The sequence below is a fragment of the Ciconia boyciana genome, chromosome 2 (genome assembly GCF_034638445.1).
Source record: "Ciconia boyciana chromosome 2, ASM3463844v1, whole genome shotgun sequence".
NCBI classification, from domain to species: Eukaryota; Metazoa; Chordata; class Aves; order Ciconiiformes; family Ciconiidae; genus Ciconia; species Ciconia boyciana.
In genome coordinates, this window is record NC_132935.1 from 18126877 (window position 1) to 18141031 (window position 14155).

General features: G+C 38.7%; 1 protein-coding gene across 3 annotated transcripts in view; it reads left to right on the forward strand.

The window, feature by feature from the left end:
* CSMD3 (CUB and Sushi multiple domains 3) overlaps positions 1-14155 on the forward strand; it is a 782968-nt gene that overhangs the window by 457192 nt on the left and 311621 nt on the right. For all 3 annotated transcript variants that reach the window (XM_072852006.1, XM_072852007.1, XM_072852008.1), the window contains 3 exons: positions 132-248; positions 11710-11925; positions 12538-12726. In XM_072852006.1, coding sequence (XP_072708107.1) covers positions 132-248; positions 11710-11925; positions 12538-12726 — 522 coding nt within the window. The remainder of the gene's footprint in view (positions 1-131; positions 249-11709; positions 11926-12537; positions 12727-14155) is intronic.

Genomic DNA, 14155 nt, shown 5'->3' on the forward strand with positions numbered 1-14155 from the left:
TGAATCATTTGACCAACTATTTTTAAGTCATATTAAAGCCAGAAATTTTTAAAAGATTGTTTTCTTATATTTTCTCTCATCTTTAAGTTTTATATTAACTGTTTTATTATTATTTCCTTTGTTATTTCTAGCTTTATGTGGTGGAGATGTTAGAGGACCTAGTGGAACAATTTTATCCCCTGGTTATCCTGATCTGTATCCAAATTCACTGAATTGTACATGGACTGTGGATGTTACCCATGGAAAAGGTAAATAAATCCTTTTCTCTTTTTCCACCTTTTTTTTTTTTAATGTATAAGTCCAGTACTCTCTGCTACACATGTAGATCTAGGTTAGCAGCAGTGAACTAGGAATTGTGTTGCTGGTTTTTGTTTTTGTTTATTTTTATTGTATTAATTCCTAGAATTCCAGATGTCGACTAGGCCCTAATGCTTTCCACAGAACAGAAACTCCCTAAAAGTTTATAGTACAAGTAATAGATAGTTGGATGTGTGCACATTAATTCGTACAGGTGAAAGAAGATGAATGCTTTTTCTGTGTTGAGGAGGAAATGCCTTATCTTAAAGAGAGATTAGCTGGAAGTAGTCATTGATATTTAGGCTTGGTATCAACAGAAGAATCTGAATTGAAGACTTAAGTGAAAATGTTATTCTTAATATAGCATTAAAAAGGAATGAAGTTAATGAGAGAGATGTTTAAAAGATTGCTCATTATGTTAAATTTTACATTATGACTAGCTGTCGACAAGGAAATGTCAGAAAGAAAATGTCCTGTTATTTTGAAGAAAAAAACCTGTTTCAGCTTACCGAGACAGATTTTCAGGGTGGCAGCATATAAATGGCATTTTAATATGTATTTATGGATTGAATAAATAATATGGTTTAGAGCTAAATATAGAGGAAAAAAACAATAAATAATGGAACCCAATAAGAGAACATTTAGAAAGGTAAGAAAGATTTATATAATGACTGATCACAGAAGCTGAGGGACAGGACACTTTTAAGAAAGGGATGGTTATTTGTTGAAGGCAGATTTCAGGATAAAGATGTAGTACTGGTTTTAACTTTTCTCTGAGAAAGGATCTTATAAGAGTTATTTCACAGAAATATAAGACATGCAGGAGAGGTTAGAAAATGCTTAGGACACAAATGGAAGTTGGGAATTCCAGGTAGAAAAATTTCCTTGAAATAATGTGTCCTACTTGCTTTCAGGTGAAAGGTTTTCGGACTAGATGAGAAGAGATGGGTCAAACTTTTAGAGTTTTGTTGGTATTTTATTTTAAATATTAGAATGACTGCATAGTGCTCTCGTACTATGAGTGGAAAGAGCTAGAGAAGCATAAGAATTTAATGTTAAGGGAAAGAGAGAAATAGAGATAGGTGTCATAAGAGAAATTGAATATAAGTAGGGTGAGGTCATAAGAACACAAAAAAGAGAATTGCATCTGTAACACTGGAGAGAATACAGAAAAAGGAATGAAAGGGAGAAGAAGGAAGGCAAGTTCAGTTCTGAATTTTATCAGTTTTCTCTGTGAGGGCATGAAAAATGTGGCAAAGTATACTGATGATGTATTCCTCTAAGAAACAGTTATTGATAACGTAAAAATAAGGCTTCCCTCACAGAGAATTGTGCTGATCTGCCATCCCTTTGTTGTATTTTGTGCAAATAATGTGATGGTTCCTCATCTAGATGTTAAATCATTCTGACTGCATGTCCCATTTAAAACTCCTTAAAGTGTTAAAGTGGCAAAGTCTATCTCTCAAAGTTATTGCTCCAGCTATTCCACAGTCTCTTTTTACTACCAAATGACGCCATTGTGTCAATTTAATTTGCTTGTAAGTAGCCACAGTGAAAAAGCAATCTGAAATTACTGAGCCTATATCAGATGCTATATTTGCCCTTGTTACCTCTAGGTATGTTACATGGCTTTCAGAGTTGCAGGAAAATAAGGTACTGTGGATCTTTTGCAAAGGAGAAAGGATGTGGGAAGAATATAATTGTTCTTCTGGATAAGCAAGAAAGACTGTTAGTGTAAGAAAACTCAGCCCTGTAGTCATTTAGTTTGCACCCTATCTGAAAAGCCATTGGATAACCAGCCCAAGCTTTATAATCTGGGCATTGAAGAGAAGTAGTAGAGATGGGTAAGACTTTAGCTTCATGGAGTAATACATGACTGAAAATTATGTAAATTCTACAGTAAACATGAGCCCAGATTAAGCCATATTTTTCAGAATTCTTGAAAGATATTTTAGTAACACTTCCATTTTTCTTAAATTAAAAATGAGATTATGGAGGAAAGTATTTGAAATTTTTTTTTTTTTTAGAAAATTAAGTAGTTTTTTTGTGATTTATATTTTTTCTTGAACCCTCAGCTAGAGAAATACTTAAAAGCTGGGATAAATAAAAGCTGAAATTCTCAATGTGATTACATTTTATGTGAGGCTATTTAAAAAAACACCATATCTAATGAGACTCCTGAGAAAACAAACATAAAAAATAATATATACAGGGAAAGAGAGTAATAGTATAAACATACATGTTTATAAGCACATATACACTGATACTCATATACACACACACATATATTAATACAAGCACATTCTTGTTTGTGTCAATAAATTTTATCTTATGGAAATGTTATTAAGGAAAAACATATTAAATATGAACGCTATGTTGTAATTTGACTTGGGCATTTTGATTCGTGCTGCTCAAAGATCTGCTGGAAGCAATTGAAGAGTGAGGATTTTCTGTGAGTAGGAAATAGGAAATACTGTATGAACTTCTCATACTTTGTTCTTGTTGGCAAAAAGTATCAATACTTTAAGCTCTTCCTGTAGTACTGTATGAGGATGATAGCTCTCCTTTTATGACAATAAACCACAGGCTTACTTAATTTAACTTTGAACTTCTAACAGTAAAGTTCTATGTCTGAGTAAGCCAGTCCATTAGGCGACTTCTGTATTTAATGGACAAATGAATATATCTTCAGGATATGAGTCATCTCACCCTGAAAAGTATCTAAAGTAGATGGAATGAACCATCCTCTGAAGGTGCCTATTTATCTCTATCATTGAATGTCCAGGGGGTTTATATAGCCCCCAGATGAATTGTCCAAGGGGAGACTGAGTGACTAAGTTTTAGATAGTTACTGTTTGGGAAAATTAATCCCGTACACATAAATGGGTTATTTTGAAGTGAGGAGAAAAACTTTGTTCTGGAAATCTCATTTTCTGCTCTATTTCATGTCTAATATAATTCCAACTTCAGAATCTCAAGGAGCATCTTCTACTGGCCATTAACTAGTGATAAGATTTAAAAAAAATAATTAATGTTTTCTTTAACCTTTTTTGCTTTGACAAAATGTATTAGTTTAATGTCAGACAGCCAAGAAAATATATATAACTTCTAGCTCCAGAATTATGTGGGGTACTTTTTTAAACACATATCTTTATGTTGCAACTTCATACTGCTATTACGTAATAGCAGGCAATTAAATGCATATGTTTAGTTAAGAATTGTATTTTACATCTGGATATATTGTATTGCTAAGAAAAAGAGTTTCTGTGTTTGCATATACTGTCTTAACATAATCTGCAATATAAATAGATATATTTTAATTTTCCTGCTCAAGTGTATCTAAACTTCTGGAATTCTGGAATGATTTTTCATTTGTGTTCATGTGGACCAGCATTATGATTCTTGAATGTCCATTAGAACTTGATATAATTTTATTGTATTTTTTAAAAATTTGTTAACTAGGGAATGGAACTTGCACTTTAAATATAGTTAATATGTTTAGTAATTGGTATTATTTTTGAAGAGGAAAGGAAGCACCTATCATGACAATAATTACTGTATTTTGTCTGTGGTTAGCATGCAATTCAATATATGATGAAGTGAAATTTGTGGAGTATCAATGGTATATTTTAAACCATTTACTAATAGCACAGTTAATTTACCCATCCCCCAACAGTCTGGATTGTAATATTGAGAAATGACATTAGTGTGTTATGTCTTCCTGTCTTCATTTCAGATTTTAAATATTCCCCTTATAAAGAAAGGGGCACGTGAGGCAGAATGAGAAGGAAGCTACCTGAACATATCTTTTAAAATTCTTCTCTGGAGAAGACACAATCTGTCACACAGCATATATTAATGTGATTAGAATATTTTCTGAAGAGAACTAAATTGTACAGTTACTGCTGGGAAATACCTTAGGGTTTTACTTAGAAATGTCATGGAAATCTGGAAAATTGATTGAAATATTCCCTTGAGTTAAACCTTGAATTTGGTGTTTGAACAATACTCAGTGAAGCTCAGCCATGATTCACAGCAATTGCATTATTTTGGGTTGCTACCACAAAATTTTCTTTGGTATTTCTGATTTTGTTGTTGCAGTATTCATGCATGCATAAAAAGGGCCAGAATTAATTTGGAGTGCAGTAAATGCAACAAATATTGCCTGAGTTTCAGCCTCATTCTGTATATATCATATTTTTCTCTTACGAGCTCTCTTTTCATGTCAGATCAACACTGTCTTCTATGTAAAAATATGATAAAAAAATTAAAGCATTTAAGAGTTTATCAATCCCAAAGCTAAATTTATATGCATTAGCGCAAAAGATGTGTAACCTAACCTTGATTCCAAAATTCAGTGTGTGATTTTTGCCAATTTATTGTCACAAAATCTAGGAGAATAAATAGGTTGTTCAAAGCAGATGAATGGCTTTGCTTATATAATCATTAAATGAAGAATTTTAAAGAATCCAGAATAGATTTCTTGGATTATCTAGTTTTATCCTATGCATAAAACACAACCCCATCCTGTAATTTCTATATCAGTGCTAGTAAGTAAGGGTGTGTTTATCTGGATCTGCAAGTTACAGCAAGTCAGGGGGTGGGGTGTGTGGAGCTATAAGAAGAGAAGGAGATACCTACTTGAAAAGGCTGAATGCTTCTCCAGTCTCTCTAAATGCTCTCTAAAGGGAAGCATAATCTAGAGGTCTCTCAGATCCAAGGGATTTCTCTTGTTGCTTTCATTTGTATGTCCAGCTGACAGCAAGACTAAGCGTACTCCAAAGATGCCAATATGTACATAGACATATACAGCTGGTCACACAGACTAACATGAGCAGAGACAAGTTTCTTTATTGGCACACACAGAAACAGCAACAGCACTGAAAACAAACATGAACACCACCGGCAGCCAAATCCTATTTCTCCAGTTGGGCTGATGGGAACAGGAGTTTGCTAGGACTGACACAGACTCACACATGCACATGCACGTGCTCCCACAATCTTCCAGGTCCTGGCGAAGGAGTTGGTCCCCAGATCGCACTCCCTCCTGGTGCTGCCCCCCTGTGACCAATGGCCCTTTTTCCGGTTGTTGGCCCCGACCTCATCCTGCTCACCAGGGTGTCCATACTAATGTTCACTAGTGCTCACACATGTGCTCACACTCTGGAGAGAGGACACACTTACACACTAAATAGTCAGGAACAGAGTTTAAAAAGAATAGAGGACAGACTGCAGTAGTTATGTGCAGGGATTAGTAAGAGATACAGAAAATTAGTAAGAAATACAGAAATAAAAAATTAGTAAGAAATATTGTATTTCTGCTGGAAATACAATAGAGCACAGAGGAAACAGTCTAGGAGGTTCCTGGAGTGTGTGGAAGATAACTTCCTGACAGAGTTGGCGAGGGAGCCAACTAGGGAAGGCGCACTGCTGGACCTCTTGTTTGTGAAGAGAGAAGGACTTGTGGGTGATGTGATGGTTGGAGGCTGTCTTGGGCATAGCAATCACAAAATGATAGAGTTTTTGAATCTTGGAGAATTAAGGAGGGGGGTCAGCAGAACTGCTACCTTGGACTTCCAGAGGGCAGACTTGGGCCTGTTTAGGAGACTGGTTGACAGAGTCCCCTGGGAAGCAGTCCTGAAGGGCAAAGGAGTCCAGAAAGGCTGGACATTCTTCAAGAAAGACATTTTAAAGGTGCAGGAGCAGGCCATCCCCATGTGCTGAAAGATGAGCCAGTGGGGAAGAAGACCGGCCTGGCTGAACAGAGAGCTTTGGCTGGAACTCAGGAAAAAAAGGAGCGTTTATGAGCTTTGGAAGAAGGGGCAGACAACTCAGAAGGACTACAAAGATGTCATGAGGTTATAGAGGGAGAAAATTAGAAGGGCCAAAGCCCAACTAGAACTCAGTCTGGCTACTGCTGTAAAAGACAATAAAAAATGTTTCTATAAATACATTTGCAACAAAAGGAGGGCTAAGGAGGATCTCCATCATTTATTGGTTGCGGGAGGAAACATAGTGACAAAGGATGAGGAAAAGGCTGAGGTACTTAATGCCTTCTTTGCCTTAGTCTTTAATAGTAAGACCAGTCGTTCCCTGAGCTGGAAGACAGGGACAGGGAGCAGAATGAAGCCCCCATAATCCAAGGGGAAATGGTTAGCGACCTGCTACACCACTTAGACACGCACAAGTCTATGGGGTGGATGAGATCCACCCAAGGGTACTGAGGGAGCTGGCAGAAGTGCTCACCAAGCCACTTTCAATCCTTTCTCAGCAGTCGTGGCTAACCAGGGAGGTCCTACTTGACTGGAAGTTAGCAAATGTGATGCCCATCTATAAGAAGGGCCAGAAGGAGGATCCAGGGAACTACAGGCCTGTCAGTCTAACCTCGGTGCTGGGGAAGGTTGTGGAGCAGATCATCCTGAGTTCCATCATGTGGCACGTACAGGACAACCAGGTGATCAGGCCCAGTCAGCATGGGCTTATGAAAGGCAGATCCTGATTGACCAACCTGATCTCCTTCTATGACAAGGTGACCCACTTAGTGGATGAGGAAAAGGCTGTGGATGTTGTTTACATGGACTTTTAGTAAAGCCTTTGACACTGTTTCCCACAGCATTCTCCTGGAGAAACTGGCTGCTCATGGCTTGGACGGGTGTACTCTTCTCTGGGTAAAAAAATGGCTGAATGGCCGAGCCCAAAGAACTGTGGCAAATTGAGTTAAATCCAGTTGGCAGCCGGTCACAAGCAGTGTTCCCCAGGGCTCAGTATTGCAGCCAGTCTTGTTTAATATCTTCATCAATGATCTGGATGAGGGAATCGAGTGCACCCTCAGTAAGTTTGCAGATGACACCAAGCTGGGTGGGAGTGTTGATCTGCTTGAGGGGAGGAAGGCTCTGCAGAGGGATCTGGACAGGCTGGATCGATGGGCTGAGGCCAATTGTATGATGTTCAACAAAGCTAAGTGCCAGGTCCTGCACTTGGGTCCCAACAACCCCATGCCACGCTACAGGCTTGGGGAAGAGTGGCTGGAAATCTGCCTGGCAGAAAAGGACCTGGGGGTGTTGGTCGATAGCTGGCTGAATATGAGCCAGCAGTGTGCCCAGGTGGCCAAGAAGGCCAATAGCATCCTGGCTTGTATCAAAAATAGCGTGGCCAGCAGGACTAGGGATGTGATCATGCCCCTGTACTCGGCACTGGTGAGGTCACACCTTGAACACTGTGTTCACTTTTGGGCCCCTCACTACAAGAGAGACATTGAGGTGCTGGAGCATGTCCAGAGAAGGGCAACGAAGCTGGTGAAGGGTCTGGAGAACAAGTCTTATGAGGATCGGCTGAGGGAAGTGGAGTTGTTTAGCCTGGAGTAAAGGAGGCTGAGGGGACACCTTATCGCTCTCTACAGCTACCTGAAAGGAGGTTGTAGAGAGGTGGGGGTCAGTCTTTTCTGCCAAGTAACAAGCAATGGGACAAGAGGAAATGGCCTCAAGGGGAGGTTTAGATTGGATGTTAGGAAAAATGTCTTCACTGAAAGGGTTGTCAAGCCTTGCAACAAGCTACCCAGAGAAGTGGTTGAGTCACCATCCCTGGAGATATTTAAAAGACATGTAGATGTGTTGCTTAGGGACATGGTTGAATGGTGGACTTGGCAGTGCTAGGTTAATGGTTGGACTTGATGATCTTAAAGGTCTTTTCTAACCTAAACGATTCAATGATTCTATAAGAGAGGCTTAACCCTCTCCATTTTCCCACACTTTTTTCTCCCTTACCCACTATGATTCCTCCCCTTACCCTTTGGCTGTAAACATCCCACAAAAAAATTTGCAGTCTCCAAATAACATTTAGCAATCTCATATTAAGTTTTACATGATCTCACATATTTCCTCAAACATTCCACAGTAAATTTCTGATTTCCATGAGACCCAAGATAATCTTCTTTCTCCCATTCTAATCAGTTACTAAGTTCTGCTTGAACTGGTACAGAATTACAGTGATACATTCAATGGCCCATCAGTCAGAAACTGAAGATTTCTGGTCTTGGCGTCTCCACTATATCCTGCTCATTAAAGCTTGTGTATGTATGTATAATTTAGTACTTCCCTCATTTCTTATCTTTGCTTTCTGTACTGAAAGGTCCTTTACTAGATATCCTAATAAACCAAGTGTCCTTATGTCTCGTCCCACGCGGTGGGTTGCGAGACGGGTGAATCTTTTTGATTCCCTGAGGTTTTGTGTACCGACAAAGGCCAATCTCTGCTTGGCAGAGCCGCAGGCCGGTAGAGTCACGACCATGACTCAGAGGAACAGTCAGACTAGCAACTTTATTAACTAGCAAACTACAAACTTAACGAACTAGCAAGCTCAGCGAACGAACAGAGGCAATTTGGCAATGGAGCTATTTTCCGGGCAACCTGTCACAATTCATCCAAAACTCATATGCCCAGGTATATGTATAGTGGAAGAGTAGACGAAAAGAGAAGTGAGAAAAGGAAAAGAGAAGAGAGGAGGATAAAGAAAAGGAAAGGTATCACCACCCTTGGATCCCGCGATGACGGTGACAGACATGGCAATCCTCCGGGGATGGGCGCGCGCCGTTCCCTGGGGAAGGTGTCTCTTTATACTCTAATCCCTGCCTCAGGTCACACCCCTGGAGGACTTATGTTGTTCTGGTCCTCAAAGGTTTGCAGGCACTGGGGGAGGGGGGTGGTTGCAAGGAGTTTCATTCCAAGTTTTGGGTGGTTGTAGGCCCATTCCTTAGATAAAGCTCTGTGTGATCTCTGGCCATAGATGGTAACTGTGCATCCTCCAACGCGCTCTTCTCATCCCGTGCTAGCTGACTTGCTGCACCTTATCTTGATACAATGTTTGAGACAGTACCTCTTTCAGTGTCTCACAAGACAATACCTCTTTTAGTCTCTCCTCCGAAAAGCTCTCCCCATCCCATGACTTGCCATCGCCATGCAAATCGCGCCTCATCTCTCCACAATGTTTGAGACATTAACTCTTTCAGTCTCTCACACCTTACATTCCAGATACCCTTACAAGCTGTATTTACTAGGTGTGATTAAGTTGCATTAAAATAAATGTTTAAAGCCATTTGAGACAACGTCAGGGATCCACCGTATTATTAAAAAAACTACAGGAGAATTGTAGCAAGAGCTTCTAAAGCTGCATGTGAAGTCTACAAAAGACAACCTCCAACACCTAAAGGGGTGTATTGGGTCTGGCTGAGATGGAGTTAGTTTTCCCCATAGCAGCCCTCATAGTGCTGTGCTTTGTATTGGTAGCTTGAAGGGTGTTGATAACACACCAGTGTTTTGGCTGCTGCTGAACAGTGCTCGCACAACATCAAGGCTGTCGCTCCAACATTCCTCCCTCACCAGTAGGCTGGGGTTGGGCCCAAGGCTGGGAGGGGACATAGCCAGGACAGCTGACTCAAGCTGACCAAAGGGATATTTCATACCCTATGATGTCTGCTCAGTGTCGTGGTTTAGCCCCAGCTGGCGACTAAGCACCACGCAGCCGCTCGCTCACTCCCCCCTGGTGGGATGGGGGAGAGAATCAGAAGAGTAAAAGTAAGAAAACTCGAGGGTTGAGATAAAGACAGTTTAATAGGGAAAGCAAAAGCCGCGCACGCAAGCGAAGCAAAGCAAGGAATTCCTTCACTACTTCCCATGGGCAGGCAGGTGTTCAGCCATCTCCAGGAAAGCAGGGCTCCATCACGCGTAATGGTTACTTGGGAAGACAAACGCCATCACTCCAAATGTCCCCCCCTTCCTTCTTCTTCCCCAGCTTTATATACTGAGCATGACGTCACATGGTATGGAATAGCCCTTTGGTCAGTTTGGGTCAGCTGTCCCAGCTGTGTCCCCTCCCAACTTCTGCACCTGGCAGAGCACGGAAAGCTGAAAAGTCCTTGACTAGTGCAGCAACAACTAAAACATCTCTGTATTATCAACACTGTTTTCAGCACAAATCCAAAACATAGCCCCATACCAGCCACTATAAAGAAAATTAACTCTATCTCAGCTGAAACCAGGACACTCAGCAATAAAAGCTAAGAGAAAAGAGGGGAGTGGGGCATTTGTTATTATGATGTTAGTATTCTGGAGCAACCGCTACACGTACTGAAGCCCTACTTCCCAGGATGTGGTTGGACATCGCCTGCTGATGGGAAGTAGAGAATAAATCTTTTGTTTTCCTTTGCTTCTGTGCATGGCCTTTGCTTTCGCTTTATTAAACTGCCTTTATCTTGACTCACGATTTTTTTCCATCTTATTTTCTCTCCCCCGCCCCCTCCCTGTCCTGCTGAGGAGGGGATTGATAGAGCAGCTTGGTGGGCACCTGGCATCCAGCCAAGTTCAACCCACCACAAGGAGCATGAGATTCCTATGTTTAGACAACTGAGGCAAACACAGTATATCTAGCTTCAGTCTTGGATTTTGTTACCCGGTTTGGGAAGTTCTTGAGGGGGAGTGGGGAAGTAGGAAGGGGAAGTATTTGTTTGGGTTTTGATTAAATTCTGTCTATTATTAAAAATCTGTTCTCCATAAGAGTACCCAAAGATCATTAATCTTCATATACTACGTAAATCTTCAATCACATGAAAGGATCTTCCTAAGCATTACATCATTAGATAAGTTTTACAGAGCCTGAACGATTGGTTTATAACTTTTATGTTAAAAATTAAAATTACAGTAGAGGTCTCAATATTAAGCTAGCTAATGTTTCTCCTGTTTCTTTTTCTTGACTTTTCTGTGCATTCTACCCAAAGATCATGGTCTAACTCTTAGTTACAGAAATGCAGAAAATGTAATTTAATTGTCTGTCTTGACCTTTAAGTCTTTTTATTGCTGTTGTGTTTCAGGATATATCTTCCTTTCTAGATATATGATTTGTGTCTGATGGTTTGCAAAAAAACATACTGTTGACATATGCCATGAGTTAAGAGACCTCCCTTTTTTGGGGAGGAAGTGCTGCTGTTGCTGTATGTGCCATGATAGTATAATGTCATATATTTTATAACCTTTCCTTTCACTGCTGCTATACAAGGATACTGGTGACTGTAAGAAATAAGGTCTACCCTTCCCATTCTGCCATAAACAGTTTGTAATTTTGAACATACATAGTGCATCATTGGATTTTACATAAAAATGCAAGCATATGTCTTTGAATCCTATAAATCAAGCATCCATATTTTACAGCTAAAGGCAAAAGTGAGGTACTGTCAAAACCAAAAGGCCTGCTGCAAAGTTATTTTAATATTTAAACCAGGAAAGATACAAATTTTTAGAAAAACTGGATTATCTTCATTTTCTGAACCACGATTCATAATGAAATGCATGAATTTAATCCTTGGCTTAATTACATTGATGTTCACAGTGTGATATGTAAATCTGATTCTACTTTTTCTAATAGGAGTGCAGTTCACCTTCTACACCTTTCATTTGGAGGATCATCATGACTACTTACTAATAACAGAGAATGGCAGTTTCACACAGCCATTAGCACGTCTGACTGGCTCAGAGCTTCCTTCACCAATCAATGCTGGTCTCTATGGAAATTTCAGGGCTCAGTTGCGCTTTATTTCAGATTTTTCAATATCATATGAAGGATTTAATATTTCTTTCTCTGGTAAGGAAATACCTGTAATACCTGGCTCCTGAAAAAGATTTTTTCAGTATATTATATAAAGAGAAAAAAAAAAGTTTAAAATTGAAGTGATTTTGATTAATATATATACTGAATCATAAAATTATATAAATTGTTTCCTAAGCACAATTTCAAAGCAAGCAAACCTCCGTGCCTCTGTAGAAGCATTTCTGCTACATGATAAATAAGATGGGCAGTTAACTGTAAGACACATTATCAAGTGAGGGGAAGAAACAGAACTAGTCTAATTTCAGTTAGAGAAATTCCAGATGAGCCCAAGTGTCAATTATTTAGTCTTTTATGTTGTGCATAGTTTTCATTTGTTTTATGTGCCTGGGACATTCATGGCTCTTACAAGAGTGATAAAGCATGTTGTGTTCTGCATCTTAAAAATGTTGTGAATTTATTAATTAGTCTTACTTTTTAATGTAGTATAATTGCCAATTTAACATTCACACATTCATTTTGGTTTTATATCTGAAATTTGTATTGATAGTCAGGTGGAAATATACAGAAATTACTAGACTACAAATATGACTAATAGAAAACATGTTGTTCTCACTCGTACAAGCTGACTTGTTCTCTTGTTTTCAGAGTATAATCTTGAACCTTGTGAAGACCCTGGGATCCCACAATTTGGTAACAGAATAGGATTTAATTTTGGAGTGGGAGATATTCTGACGTTCTCCTGTTCATCTGGATATCGTTTAGAAGGAGCTTCAGAGATTATTTGTCTTGGTGGTGGCCGACGAGTATGGAGTGCACCTCTGCCAAGGTGTGTGGGTACGTGGTCAGCTGCTTTCATTTGCTTGTATGTGTAGTCATTGTCCATGGATTTGCAGATTTACAGCATGGAAAAGCATGGTAATACACCTCTTTCTTACTTTTTAATGTACTCTCATATTCTCCATATCTCCTTAATCAAATTTATTTAATCTTTTCTTAATATATTTAGCATTAGAACTATCAGTGGACTTTATAGTCTATACTTGAAAGCATTTCAAATTGAGGGCACAATGCTTACTCTTCTTATTTTGATTAATAGGTTAGGAAAACTGGGTATAAATTTAAATCAGCATTTAACAGTTCAGATGCCTAATAATTGACTCTTTTTTTTCAATGCAAGATTCCAAGTGATACCTGTATTACAAAATTGTGTAAATGTAGTTAGAGCACTTAGACCAGAGTTATTTCATAAACTAGGTCTATGTATAGTAGTGCAGTCAACGTGGGCTTCCTATGTAAGTTAGAGAACCATGTCCTCAGAATATCTTCAGAATATCCTCAGAACAGTTGTTCTGGTTTTAAAATGATAGCTAAGATAACTGAGAGGAAACGCTTTCTGGTGGTTCCTAACACTCTCCACTCACTGTAGAGGTAGCCTACATATGTAGCTTTGACTAGAAATTTAACTTTCAATGGCTAATGTTGTCTGAGCTGAATTCTTCCTAAATGTCTTGATTTTCAGTTCTATTGGGAACTGTTAAAACAACAACAACATAATCTCTAAAAAGTAGGACAGTTACTTAAGTGTCTATACTTTTTTATTTATTTAAGGGTATATGCTATATGGAAAGGTTTATATATGAAAATATCTGTATTGATGTGCATTTGAAAACTTTTATTTTTTCATACTAAATTGTATGATAGTAAAACATAAGTCTCCTTCAGAATCTGATTGTATAATAATTATTGATTGATTATGTGCTTGCTTTTATCCAATGTTAGTTACTGTATCATAATTTTAATGTCCAAACTATTCCTATGCTTAACTTGGTATAACAAAAGTTCTAAATTTGGCATATGCATAAGCAACATTTATGTATGTATCTACAGAAGAGATGGTTTAGAAGCTGAGATAGTGTAGTACATGAATAAAAGTTATTTTTGTGTTGGAGTTGATGAATTTTTAACCATAAGAATAATAATGAATGCATGCATGGTTGTGAAGACAGGTTAAATTTTAGTAATAAATTTCTGGAAGTGTTAGTATACTGAAAACAAATTAGTAAATTATCAGTAAAGAAGAACTTGCGCAGAAGCATAAGTGAAAAAAAAATTGGTACTTAGTTTTCATGACATAGAAAAAATGTTTACGTTTGTGTGTTTGCGGGGGAAAAAAAAGAGAAAAGCTGGAACACAGAGAGCAAATTATTTTCCAGTCAACGTATTTTCTCCTTATCTTTGAAAATGAAAGATGGTCTCCACTAGA